The sequence below is a fragment of the Lolium rigidum genome, chromosome 3, assembly GCF_022539505.1.
Source record: "Lolium rigidum isolate FL_2022 chromosome 3, APGP_CSIRO_Lrig_0.1, whole genome shotgun sequence".
NCBI classification, from domain to species: Eukaryota; Viridiplantae; Streptophyta; class Magnoliopsida; order Poales; family Poaceae; genus Lolium; species Lolium rigidum.
In genome coordinates, this window is record NC_061510.1 from 15,104,031 (window position 1) to 15,115,929 (window position 11,899).

Here is an 11,899-nt window from a genome sequence, read left to right on the forward strand (position 1 = left end):
CGAACTAAGGTACCACACCAGGCACGATCTAGGATACAAGCGGGGCAGCACCTGCAGCTGGTAACACCCAAGGAGGCAAGGAGCAACCACCACCAAGCCACAACACTCCTGGATAGGAGAAAGCCGCCTCCATGGCTGCCACTGCAGAACCATGGAGCTTGTCAGCCCGACGGAGCAGCGTCCACCACGATTGACAATAGGGCTTGGGGACCGAGCACCACCACGGCAAGTCCCGGGGTAGGGAGCGAGCCGTGCTCCAAGGCTGCCAACTGCGAACCGAGGAGTGTTCGTCTCAGCAGAACGCGCTGCAGGAGACCGATAGAGATGCGGGGACAAGGGACACCTTGGAAACCACTGCAGAGGGACAAACACCAGCCGCCACGGGCCAGGCCGCCACAAGCCGAACCACAGATGCCCAGTACCACACTGGCCACCGAAGGCCTCGCCCGGAGCTCACCACCGACGCCACGCTAGCCTCATGCACCAGGCTAGGTGGCGGAGATCTGCCGCTAGAGCCCGCCAGATCTGGCGCAGCGCGAGGCTGCGTCGAGTCCGTCGTGCCACGCACAAGAACTGAACAAAGACCAACCAGGGTGGGCAGGGAGAGAGGCAGGCAGCGCCGCCGCAACTGAGCGGAGGGCTGGGAAGCAGCAAGGGGCGGACGGGATGAACGCACCAGATCGGATCAGCCCACGCGGTCGATCTGGTCCTCCCTACGCAGCCCAGCCGTCCCCCAGCAGTAAGGGGACCGGAGAGAGGAACGGGTGCCGAGGAGGAGCACCCACCAAGCGACGACGCTGCCAGCACACAAACGGAGGAGCACCAGCCGCCGCCATTAAAAGACGCCAGAGCGCAGCGCCGCAAGAAACCACCACCCCTTCGGGACAGGGGCCTGCCGCCGCCACCCCTTCGGGGCAGGGGCCTGCCGCCACCGCGGCGGCTGCCAGCGATAACAGCGGAGAGGGGGGTCGCCGGAGGAGGGCCCCGCGCTGCCGGAGGTGGGGGACGCCCCGCTGCCGCCCACAAGCGGCAGGGGAGCGGAGTCCTATTACTATTCGTCCACTCTGAATCATCAAATAGATGCATTTTACTTATTTTAGAAGTAAGGAAGCAACTTTTTGAATAGAATTTTCATCATAATCACCTGCCTAACTTTGCCAAGTTTCCTTGCACGCAGCACATCAGGTATCACCTTTTTACCAGGCACTCAGTACCATGAAGCTATCCTAAAGGGTACCATTCTGCCAGCACCAGAAAAGAAAGCTAGGGCAGCCAGTTAGATATCACAGTTCACAATACATCAGGCAAATCGAGGCCACGATGAAATAGTTTTTGGTACAAATGCAGTTCCATTCGATTATGCCATGACCCAGCAGAGAAATCTACCTGGGGACAGACAGACACTCAGAAATGCTCCTACGCTACACATATATTACTCGGTACTCCTTACTACTACAATTGAATGGAGCCAAGAAGATCGTGTGCGCCCTAAGTTGACTACCACCGTGATTAGACTATACAAAAGTGGAGCAAAGAACCTCAAAATCATCTTCTCTACCGTAGACACAAATTATTAACGGTGCAGGTAGTTACAGGAGGAACCCTTCCTGCAGTACCCGTTCTCGTGGAATTTACATGCCCCCCTCGGGGCTGTTCGTGATGTCCCGCCGCCGCCAAGTGCATCTGACCTACTCCTAGAGTTGTTTGAGCTGAGAAGCCAGGACTCGCTGATCTGAGAGTACCTGTCACGGCGCTGGCTGCCTCGGTTGGCATTACCAGTGGACACGTTCCAGCTCTTCGTGTTGTTCCCTAGCGCTCCTCCCGAATTAGCGGCATCAAATTCAGTGAATACTTCCCGCTTCACTGATGCTTCCTGAGAGGTTCTAACTGATGCTGCTGTTTGGTAATTGTAGTACAAGTTTGGATTCTGGCTAGTGCTCCACGCGGCTTCCATGATTGGCCTCTCACTGGCTGATGGTTGCCAACCAAATAATCCTGTGTTCAAATCTACTGATGATGATACTGGCGCAGCAGTTACTTTCGGTTTCTCCTACAGAAGCACAGAAAACTCAATGTCATATGAAATGTCATGTACTCCCTCCGTTCCAAATTAGTTGACGCAGCCAAAATGAGTGAACCTACACACTGAAACGTGTCTACATACTAGACCAAATCTGAGTAAAGCTGTGTCAACTAATTTGGAATGGAGGGAATAGGAAGGCAAATGTTGGCCAGATATCAGGATAATATTACTACCTGCTCAGTCAATCCCCAATACTCCCCTGGTGTTGGACCTCTTTGGAAAAAATCAATCTCTCCTTGGGTAGCAGCTACCGCATTGATACCGTGAATGCCGCTCCCATCGGATTTAGCCCCTGGAGGAGAGAAATGGATGATTAAACAATACAGAAACAATGAAGGCATGCTAAACATTGACGTACTGACTAACTAACCAGATAAATGTTGGGGAGCAGGCGTCGGTGACAGCAATGACCACATATCATTTATTGGGTCATCTTGGACACCCCATAGCCCAGAATCAACAGCATCACCTTGATAGTAACCAGATTCACCCCAGGGAGATAATGCGATAGGGCTAGAGCATTGTGGTTCTTCCGCAGGTGAAGTGGTCATGAATTCTTCTATTGCTGCTATCGCATCCATGCACAAAGTCCCACGATTCCGTTCTATTAAAGACTCCAAGGCATCAGGCACCACGTTCTCTCTTGTGACAAGAGTAGACCCTTCATGCAATTCTTTTTGAATATCTGAGCCTTCACCTTCTAAATATGTCTTATTCAAGTTAAATACTGATCCCACAACACCAGACACATGTACTGACTCACAAGAGGGAGGCTCAATTACTATGTTCTCCCTTGTGACAGTAGTAGACTCCTCCCGCAATTCCTTCTGAATATTCGAGTGTTCACCTTTCAAACCTGCTCTCTCTAGGTTAAATACTGAGTCCAAGACATCGGAGACATCGATCGACTCAGCACAAGGAGCGGGATCAACCACCAATTTCTCACTTGTGACAAGAGTAGACTCACTGAACAGTTCCTTTTGAATAACTGAATCTTTATCTTTTAGATTTCTTCTTTCCAGATTAGATACTGATTGCAAAACATCAGACACATCTATTGACTCAGACCAAGAGACAGGTTCAACCACCATTTTCTCACTTGTGACAGGAGCGGACTCGCTAAACAATTCCTTTTGAATAACTGAATCTGCATCTTTCAAATCTCTTCGCTCCAGGTTAGATACTGATTGCAAAACATTGGACACATCTATTGACTTGGAACAAGAGGTGGGTTCAGCCACCATTTTCTCAGTTGTGACTAGAGCAGCTTTGCTATACAGTTCTTCTTGGATATTTGAATCTTCACCCTTGAAATCTCTTCCCGGAACATGAGACAAATCTGGCTTGGCACAAGAAGCAAGATCAGCTACCGTTTTCTCACTCGCGACAAGACCAGACTCCTTGTATAATTCTTTCTGAATACTTGAATCTTGACCCTTAGAATCTCTTTTCTCTAGATTAGATACTGATTCCGGGACATCAGACACGTTAATCGTCTCAGCACAAGAAACAGGATCAGCTATCAATTTCTCCCTTGTGAGAAGAGTAGCCTCACTGTAACGCTCTTTTTGAGTATTTGAATCTTCACCACTCAAATCTGCTCTCTCAATGTTAGGTACTGAATCCGTGACCCCCATTTCCTCAGTTGGAGGACCAGATACTAATTCCGGAACATCAGGAGCATCTATCGTCTCTGCACAAGAAGCAGGATCAGCTACTGATTTCTCCATTGGGGCAAGAATAGGCTCGCTGTAGCATTCTTTTTGAGTATACGAGTCTTCTCTACTTAAATCTGCTTTTTGCGGGTTAGATACTGAATCCGTGGCACATTTTTCATCAGTTGGAAGATCAGATTTTTGCGAAACAATATCAACTGGCAATTGGTCAGGTATCTTAGCATCTAAAATTTCAAGTGGTAATGATGTTGAACCTAACTGGTCCATAGATTTCTTACTCTCAGACTTCTGAGTTGCACTAGGGTATTCACGTTCAATATCTTGGTTATCAGGAGAAGAATCAGGGAACATCTTGGACTGCGGAGACTGGTTAACTGAAGCATTTGATGCATCAGCTTCACATATTTTTTGCTCGTTCTTTCTCTCCCCCACCTTGCATGTTTCAGAAATGGCTGGAACTCTTTCAGAGTGGGTCAGCATGCCAGACGGCGAACTAGATCCTCTATCTTCAACAGAAGTTGCAGGAGCACAACTCTTAGCTTTTTCCGAAGTAATAGAAGAATGAAGTTCATCATGAAGGCTCGGATTGGTTGAACTCAAACAAGAGCTTTCATATTGACTTGAAGCAGTTCTGGACTCAGATGGGCTCAAAGCAAGTACAGGGCTGGGGACATCTCTCCTGGCTAGCTGAGTAGGTATAGTCCGTGAATGTTCCTGCCTCAAATCTAAATCCTTTAGAGAACCTTCTTGTAAACTACTTTTAGAATCATGCTGAACCAGTGACCGCGAGGCATGATGATTGTTATGAGATTCTACACTATTCTGCCCGCTGCAACTTGCCTGTGTCGTGCTTGGACTCCACAGATCGCCCCGGCTGTGGCCATTATTCCATTCAGCAGAGCATCTTCCCTGTACTCCATCATGTTTCAAGTCTGGCTGTGCATGTAGACTCCCAGAAGATGAAACAAAACCTGAATACTTGGCATGCTGCTGAATTCGACAATTATCATTGTCAGCAACCTTTGGTGGAACCGAGCTTGTTTTTAGAGAAAACCTGCCATCTGAAGCGTGCGCACTTCCCCTTTCTGGAATAGAAGACATATTATAACCAACTGGGGATAGAGTGCTATTCATATCCACGTTTGAGCTGTTTCTGTGCTGTGCAGAGCCTGCCAATGTTGTTTTACTACTTCTAACTGACGCAGCCTGACCAAAATCTTTTGGTTGTTTTGAAAGCACTTCTGTCAAAAGCAATGATCTTTCTTCACTCTCAAAAATCAGCCATACTCTCAGGTCACGTGGGAAGTAAGCAGTCCATTTAGATAGCTGCAAAAGAGTAAATGGACCCTGGACATTTCCAGAAGGATCCTTGTAATGCCATACTTTCTCTGGCTCTATGTCAGTTGATAGTTTTACTGGGGAAGATGAAAGGGGTGCAGCTTCTGAGATTCTGCTGCTTATATTCATGCCAGATTTTGGAATATCCATACCATTTGTTGAATGGAAATTCTTGGAGTTTCTTACTGCTCCCAATTTCTGTGATGTACTCTGTTTAGATAGGCTTTTGGGATGGCGGATAGCATCAGCCATTTTCTTTGCAAAATTTTGCACTTTAATTGGTGAGAACCCCTTTGATCTTTTGCCATTTTCATTCTGTTCAACTGCACATAACCAAGAGAGATGCCATCAAACATTAAATTTGGTTAATGCAAAAAATCAGATTGCATTGGCCAGTTGTTGCGTTAGCTGAATTTAACTTTGCATTAAATAAACTGAGAGATGTTCCAGTTAATTGAAAATATTGCAGTGAAAAAAAAATTTGAACGGATCAGAATAAACTATTGCAACATCTATAGATAGCTACTTCAGCATACCTAATGAATTTAAGCAGCTAATCCCTATCCATTGAATGACAGATCACTAGTTACATTTTAATACTTTATTAATTATAAGTAAATACAGAATTAATATTATAAGTAGATAAATACCAGCCGGTTTATCCTCCATTTCTTCAGCAGAATCATACTCTGGATCCATATGAGAATCAACATGTACTTCTAGAAGTTCATTCATTATGCGCGTTCTTTCCTCGGAAGTGTTCAGAAGCTCCAGCTTTTCCACATACTCTCGAAGTGTATGATACAGTTAAGGTTCACCAGATAGACAAATAGAGTTGCTTTAGGTTATCATGGTGTTGAATAAAAGCAGGGTGAACGAACATAAGTTATGTGCACCTACAAGAAGATAACTGAAACAAAGCAATGAAACAAAAGGAGGGGAGCCCTAAGATTAGTTAAATAAATGATTATCCATGTGTGTTCAGATCAGCAATTCACACCTAAACTTATTCAACATATTTGTACACTACAATCTTTTTACGGCATATTTGTAAATCTATGGTCTGAGATTAAAAGATTAACACTCGAGTCTAAAGACATTTCAGATCACCTAGAGCCAACCAAGAACATGAGCACCAGATTAAGTAAGAATGCAAAACTAGCAACTTGTAGGCAGCTCGAGGCTCATTAGGATATTCCTTTTTGCGTCCTGTTTCACTTGCACGGTCTCGAAGATAGCCCAGCCTCTGCTTCTCATTTTCCAACCGCTGTTGGAATTTCAGGTAGTAGTATAAATCAGAAATTTTGGAAGAAAACAAATATTAATCAAGACTTGTACATGTAATTTTATTGCAGTAAGATTGTCCTTACATCATTAAATCTTACAGACTGGAAGATCGTGGCTTTCTCTTGAATATCACCCTGAATAGATAAAACAAAACAAACAGCAGATCAGACCTGCACTTGACAAACCAGGAAATCAGTTGCTCATCAGGTGTTTAATCTAATAAAGCTGTACCACTTTTAGTCGGCTGATTAGATTATACTTCATGCTCTGCCTCAAGCGTCTGCACTCCTCCTACACATATAAATACAGATAATTCACTGAGACGGCAAAAGAAGGTGGCAAGGAAAACTATTGACGTTTCGATTAGCAGCACAACGGTAATCCATTGAACCAGAATATTGAATTAGTCAGAGTGAATTTTTACATGTCTAAAAAAGAATAGATGCACATAACCAAAATCCTTACGCCAAATGCCGAGAGCAGGAAAATCCCCTCATGTTTATAGATCTTGCATGTGCAACACTTACAAGTAAGTCCATTCTATACCTAGCTATTAATAATAAGCAAACCTGTGTCACCATCACGTATACAATGATGCAGACTAGGAGTAGAGTAACTATATGGACAGAAGACTTTGTGAACTCATAAAGTATGTAATGGTATTGCATATCCATTCATCTTTAAAGATAGACTCTAAAAAACTATCAAGAGAGAGAGAGAGAGAGAGAGAGAGGGAGGGAGAGAGGGAGATGTATATCTGACCTCTGTAAAGTCCTGATTTGATATTGTATCCATCGTGATAATCTCCTTTTTGCTTAGATTTAATATCTCGAGTGCAAAATTTGTTGTTTTCTTCCCCGTGCTGTATTTTTCTGAAACCTTATGCGTCCCTGAACAACAAAAAAATCTGATTCGATTAATTCTGTATAGATATTTCTACCTTTCGTAAGTAGATGACATTTTGGATGTCAGCAGTATTCAGTATTACAATATTATCAAAATGTTCTATATGAATAAATCTAAGGATACTATTTTCCTCTTACAGATCTACAGTTTGTTTATAGTTTAAACCATCGTTCATTTCCAGACAGAGGTAGTAGAAGTTAAAGAGTTAAAAATCTTACCAACTACTTTTACAAGACGATACATATGTTGCTTCTGTCCAACATCGGTAATTTTTATCCTCACAAAACCCCCAGAAATTTTGTCTGAGAATGTGGGATCATCAAGAAGATCTTCCATCAAGCTGCGACGCAGGTAAATTAAATTTATATTGTGCATATCAATTGCTGCGTAATCCTTGAGATTTGCCAGTGGTTCTCTTTCTATCTTTCTATGCATCCTCTTCCTCCTACCAGGACACGGTTTGTCTGTTATCTCACCATATCCACTGTCATCTATCTGAGCTGAATTAACATTGACGGTCTCATGGTTGTCATTATTTACTGTTGAAGCATCACTTGCAAGAAAGTGCATCTCCAGAAGCCTCAACATCTCAAAATGAGCAACATGTGTTTTTCTGAACAAGCGGTGAAGTCTTGAATCACAGATTATTTGACTTTTCCTTCGAGGATTGCGGAGGTCATTCTTTTTTATGTATTCAAGCAAAATAGCCTGTACGTCAAACTGGGAAATAAAAGATTGGTCACCGTCTCTCATGTGGCCCACAAACTCGAGTAACTCTGGTGAAGCCCATTTGGAATCCAGTGGCACCCCTTCACTTGGTTCTTTCTTGGGCAGACTTTCTGCATTTCCAGTTGCGATCTCTGCATTTTCAACTTTTACATTACAAACAGAATGTGCTTTTCGTCGTCTTTGACCCTTTTTCCTTGAAGCATTAGCACGTTTTCGTTTTCCTGGGGAGCAGTCGGAACCAGCACCCTCGTCATAATTAGCATCATATAGATCATCAGATGATTCATCCTTTTCTTTCCTAGCGTACGTGATAGGAGCATTCCATCGACTCTTGGCATCAGTCAGTTCTTCCATTGTTAATGAAAGCTTCCCTTTCAGATCCAACCAATATAGCTTGAACAGGTATTCCCAGCTCAATCGATCATCAAAATCAACCTTAACCTGCAATAAACAGGAACATACATGAAAAAGGAAGAGCCAATTGGAGAATGTAAGCAGCCAACGAAGCCCAAGAGCAACTAGTAGTTTGGTCATGGTTGCTATATTTCACTAAGGAGCGTAATGCTGAATTGCTGACTGTACATGAGATCGTTGACCACTATCAGTGAACTCTTTGCTTGATATAGTAAATTTCTGCTTTTAGTAAGATATATTTGCATTCTGAAGCGTGGAAAGATGCTTGAGATGGTTACATTATACGTTTGCCAATTTTGAAATGGGGTACACACTGCTAATCGCATCTCAATTATGCAGAGACTGTGCTTCCATAGAGCCACTTGGGAGTGAAATGATCACTAATACTGGAAAAGAACTCAATGAAAAATTTGGGTTGCAGATTTTGTGGAATGCTGCGATGCAAGAAGATGAAATGGAATGACAAAGACAACAGAAGTATTGTATAGATGCGACTCAATTAGCCTCAACAAAAACATGCCATACAAGTAAGAAGACGATAGAATAAATTTCGCAAACTCTGTCTACGAGGAACTACTCTTCGGAGCTTGCATAAAATGCCGCAGCCCCGAAATTGAAGCGAAACCAATGTTTTTTAGATACTAGCATGAAATGAATGGCGATTTGTGAGTAGAAAAAGGTAACCGGTAATACCTTAGTCGTATCACCGCCTTCATCTTTTGCCTCTACTAACACTATAGTGCCGTAGCAGGTGTCGCAGAAGCCCTTGTTCCCCCTGACGCTGAAGAACTTGCCGTGCTTGATGCACACTTTGCAGACGGAGAAGGTGCAGGTGTAGCACATGTAGTGCACCGCCGCCTTCTCGCAGCTGCTGCATATGTGCCAGCCTGAAACGCGAAATGCGGGCAAACAGCATCGGTTAGTAGCCGTAGGCGAACTGCTGGGCTTGGCTCATAAGATTAGAACAACTTGTGAATGTGCGCATTGCTTAATCCCTATCGTGAAATCGCAACGCTGACTGAACATTGACTAACGATGTAATCGGTTGTGAGTATGATGGGTTTTCATTGATAAACCCCGTTGCTCTAATGATGGTATTCATCGATAAAGTGGTCTCTTCGCTCGGATGAGACAAGGGCACATCGTCATGATCAATTAGCTCAGCACACGCTGAATGCTCCTGCTCGCAAGCATTTAGTGAATGCTCGACTTGGGCTTGGCAGTTAGCGCGAGAGAAGCAACTCCATCTGGCGGCATCTAATTGCACAATTAAGCTGGCTAACTAGCTAGCATGGAGAAGCAGCAAGCACGAGTGGCAGCTAGCAAATCAATAACCGTGTCGCTCTAAAGAATGTCAGTCATGGATAATGGATAAAGCAGTGTCTTCACTGGGATGAGACAAGAGCAGAGCATGACGAGTTAGCTCAGCATGCTCAGTTCTTATTCCCGTTGCAAAATTCGCTTGGCATTTAGCGTGGGAGAAGCGGAGCAATCTGGCGGCATCCAATAGCGTGATTAAAGCAGTATAGGAGCTTAGCAGCGAGGTTTGAGCTTAGCAGGGTAGCTGACCGCAGTTCCACTTGCTGCGCCCCTGGAAGAAGGCCTCGTCCCGCTTGACGCAGGCCGGATGGTACACCTTGGGGCAGCCCCTGCAGGTAGAGGATAGAGCATGAATCGAAATCAGGTTTGTGAGCTTGGTAGTTGTTTCATTCCGCGACGCAACAACCGACCCACCTCCGATCGCAGACGACGAGGTCGCCCCCGTCGAAGCAGATGAAGCAGACGACCTCCTCGTCGTCCTCCTCCTTCTTCCTGGCGGCCGCCTGCTTCGCGGCCGCGGTGGGCGCTGCGACGAGGGCCGCGGCCCCGGCCCCGTTCCTCGGCGGCCTCCCCCTCCTCTTCTTCGGCGGCGGCGCTATTTGGGACGGAGCTGGAGGTGGAGCAGGCGCCGGGGAAACGGCGGCTGCTGGCTGGGCTAGGACGGTGTCCCCCATCATCGATCCGAGGAAGTGCGAGTCGTCGTCCATCCCCGACGGCCCGCCGTCCATGGATCGGCGGCGGGCGCGGGGTCTAGGCTCCTCCGGCCGTCGCGCGCGCTGGCCTGGGAGCTCGGCCGAATCCGAGGCGGAAGGTCCACCCACCGCCCGCCCCTATTGCTACAGAGGAGTTGAGGCGCGTCGCGTGCTGGGATGGAGGAGGGAGGAAGACTAGGCTAGACTAGGAAAGGGGAGAGGACTAGGAGGTGTGTGAAATGGGAATAATAATTTCCGGCTTTGGCCAGGCCTTTCGGCTTGCTGCTCTGGGTGCTGCGGTGGCGGGGCCCTCCATCCCCCAACCACGGTGAAGACGGAGGTGACGCGTCAGGCCAAGTGACGGTCCGGCCCTCGCGCTTGTCTGATTTTGCGGTGCCGGGGACCGGGCCGTTGCCGGTCTGTGCTGTGCTGGGTAGGTGAGGCGAGGTTAATGAAAGCGGGGGCGTGAATCGCGTGGCGCTGGCGGCATTTCCTTGGACGGCTCCCGTCCTAGTCTCCACGCCACACCGCGGCGAATCCTTTGACCCGCTTCGGAACTTGAACGGAACCCTACTTGTTTACTTGGGTTGAATGAACCGCCCGTCCATGTCCTCGGCTCTCTCTCTCTGATCGGGTCTGGTCAGCAGATTCCGTCCGGTGTTTTTTCTTTCCGAGATGAGCGTAGACAAGGAGCACCGGTAAAGCATAATTAATGGAACCTAGTTAAAGCAAACAAACGAACAAAGAAAGAAAAATCCAACGGACGCGCCACGCCTCCTCCCCCTCGCCGTGTGTCTGTGTGGTCAGGTCAGCGGACGAGATTCCCGCGTTTCCGTTCCCGTGATCGATGAGCACAGCGCAGCACAGCCGGAGAGCACTAGTAGTGTACTAAAAATGCTTAAATCGTCCAAAGCAAAGGATTTTGGGTTACGCTACTGCGTGTCTGCGTAAGATGCTGCTACGGAGACGTGCGGGTCTCGGCCTCACGTGCCGCGTGTCCTCCCTCGGGCAGCGCCGACCGCACTCACGTCGCAGCCGTCATGGGCAAGCTACGCTATGCTAGGCGTGCTAGGCTTTTCCAGTACCGGGAGAAAACGACGCGATGAGCGGCGATGTGCGTGCAGGTGGTGCGAATGGCCAGTTAAAAGCGTTACGGACAGGGACGTGCCAAGCTGTTTCGGAGTTTTATTTTCTTTTGAAGATTACCCGTTTCATCATTAGTCAGGAGACATGTGAACGATCAGAACGATCAAGAGCAAACGCGTTTCCACAAATCTAAGCAGATAAACAACTCCTGTAGAAGAAAATTATAGTGGAGTTCGTACAATTTTCTGCAACTGCCATCACCACCGCAACTGTCGCCAAAGACGACGAGGGAGAACCACCGCCTCGAAGGGGCTTTGTGAGCCGATGAAGAGGCCTGCAGTTGGTGAGGACTTTGTCGCCATGGCGCG

General features: G+C 46.7%; 1 protein-coding gene across 1 annotated transcript; it reads right to left on the minus strand.

Moving 5' to 3' along the window:
• Positions 1-1,276: 1,276 nt before the first annotated feature.
• Positions 1,277-10,481, minus strand: LOC124694375. The gene is made up of 12 exons (XM_047227367.1): positions 10,168-10,481; positions 10,003-10,082; positions 9,127-9,320; positions 7,509-8,460; positions 7,147-7,274; positions 6,616-6,675; positions 6,468-6,518; positions 6,294-6,364; positions 5,748-5,893; positions 2,454-5,420; positions 2,257-2,375; positions 1,277-2,050 (listed from the first exon to the last, which is right to left on the minus strand). The coding sequence occupies exons 1-12, from the start codon at positions 10,479-10,481 to the stop codon at positions 1,574-1,576; spliced, it is 5,559 nt and encodes a 1,852-aa protein (XP_047083323.1). The 3' UTR covers positions 1,277-1,573.
• Between the last annotated feature and the right edge of the window lie 1,418 nt (positions 10,482-11,899).

Bases quoted from the DNA above. Each gene is read 5' to 3' on its own strand.
- LOC124694375 (XM_047227367.1), bottom strand. From the start codon at position 10,481: ATGGACGGCGGGCCGTCGGGGATGGACGACGACTCGCACTTCCTCGGA. The intron at 9,321-10,002 runs GTCAGCTACCCT...TTCGCGTTTCAG, and splicing joins GCGCAGCAAGTGGAACTGCG to GCTGGCACATATGCAGCAGC. The intron at 8,461-9,126 runs GTATTACCGGTT...TGTTTATTGCAG, and splicing joins AAGGCGGTGATACGACTAAG to GTTAAGGTTGATTTTGATGA.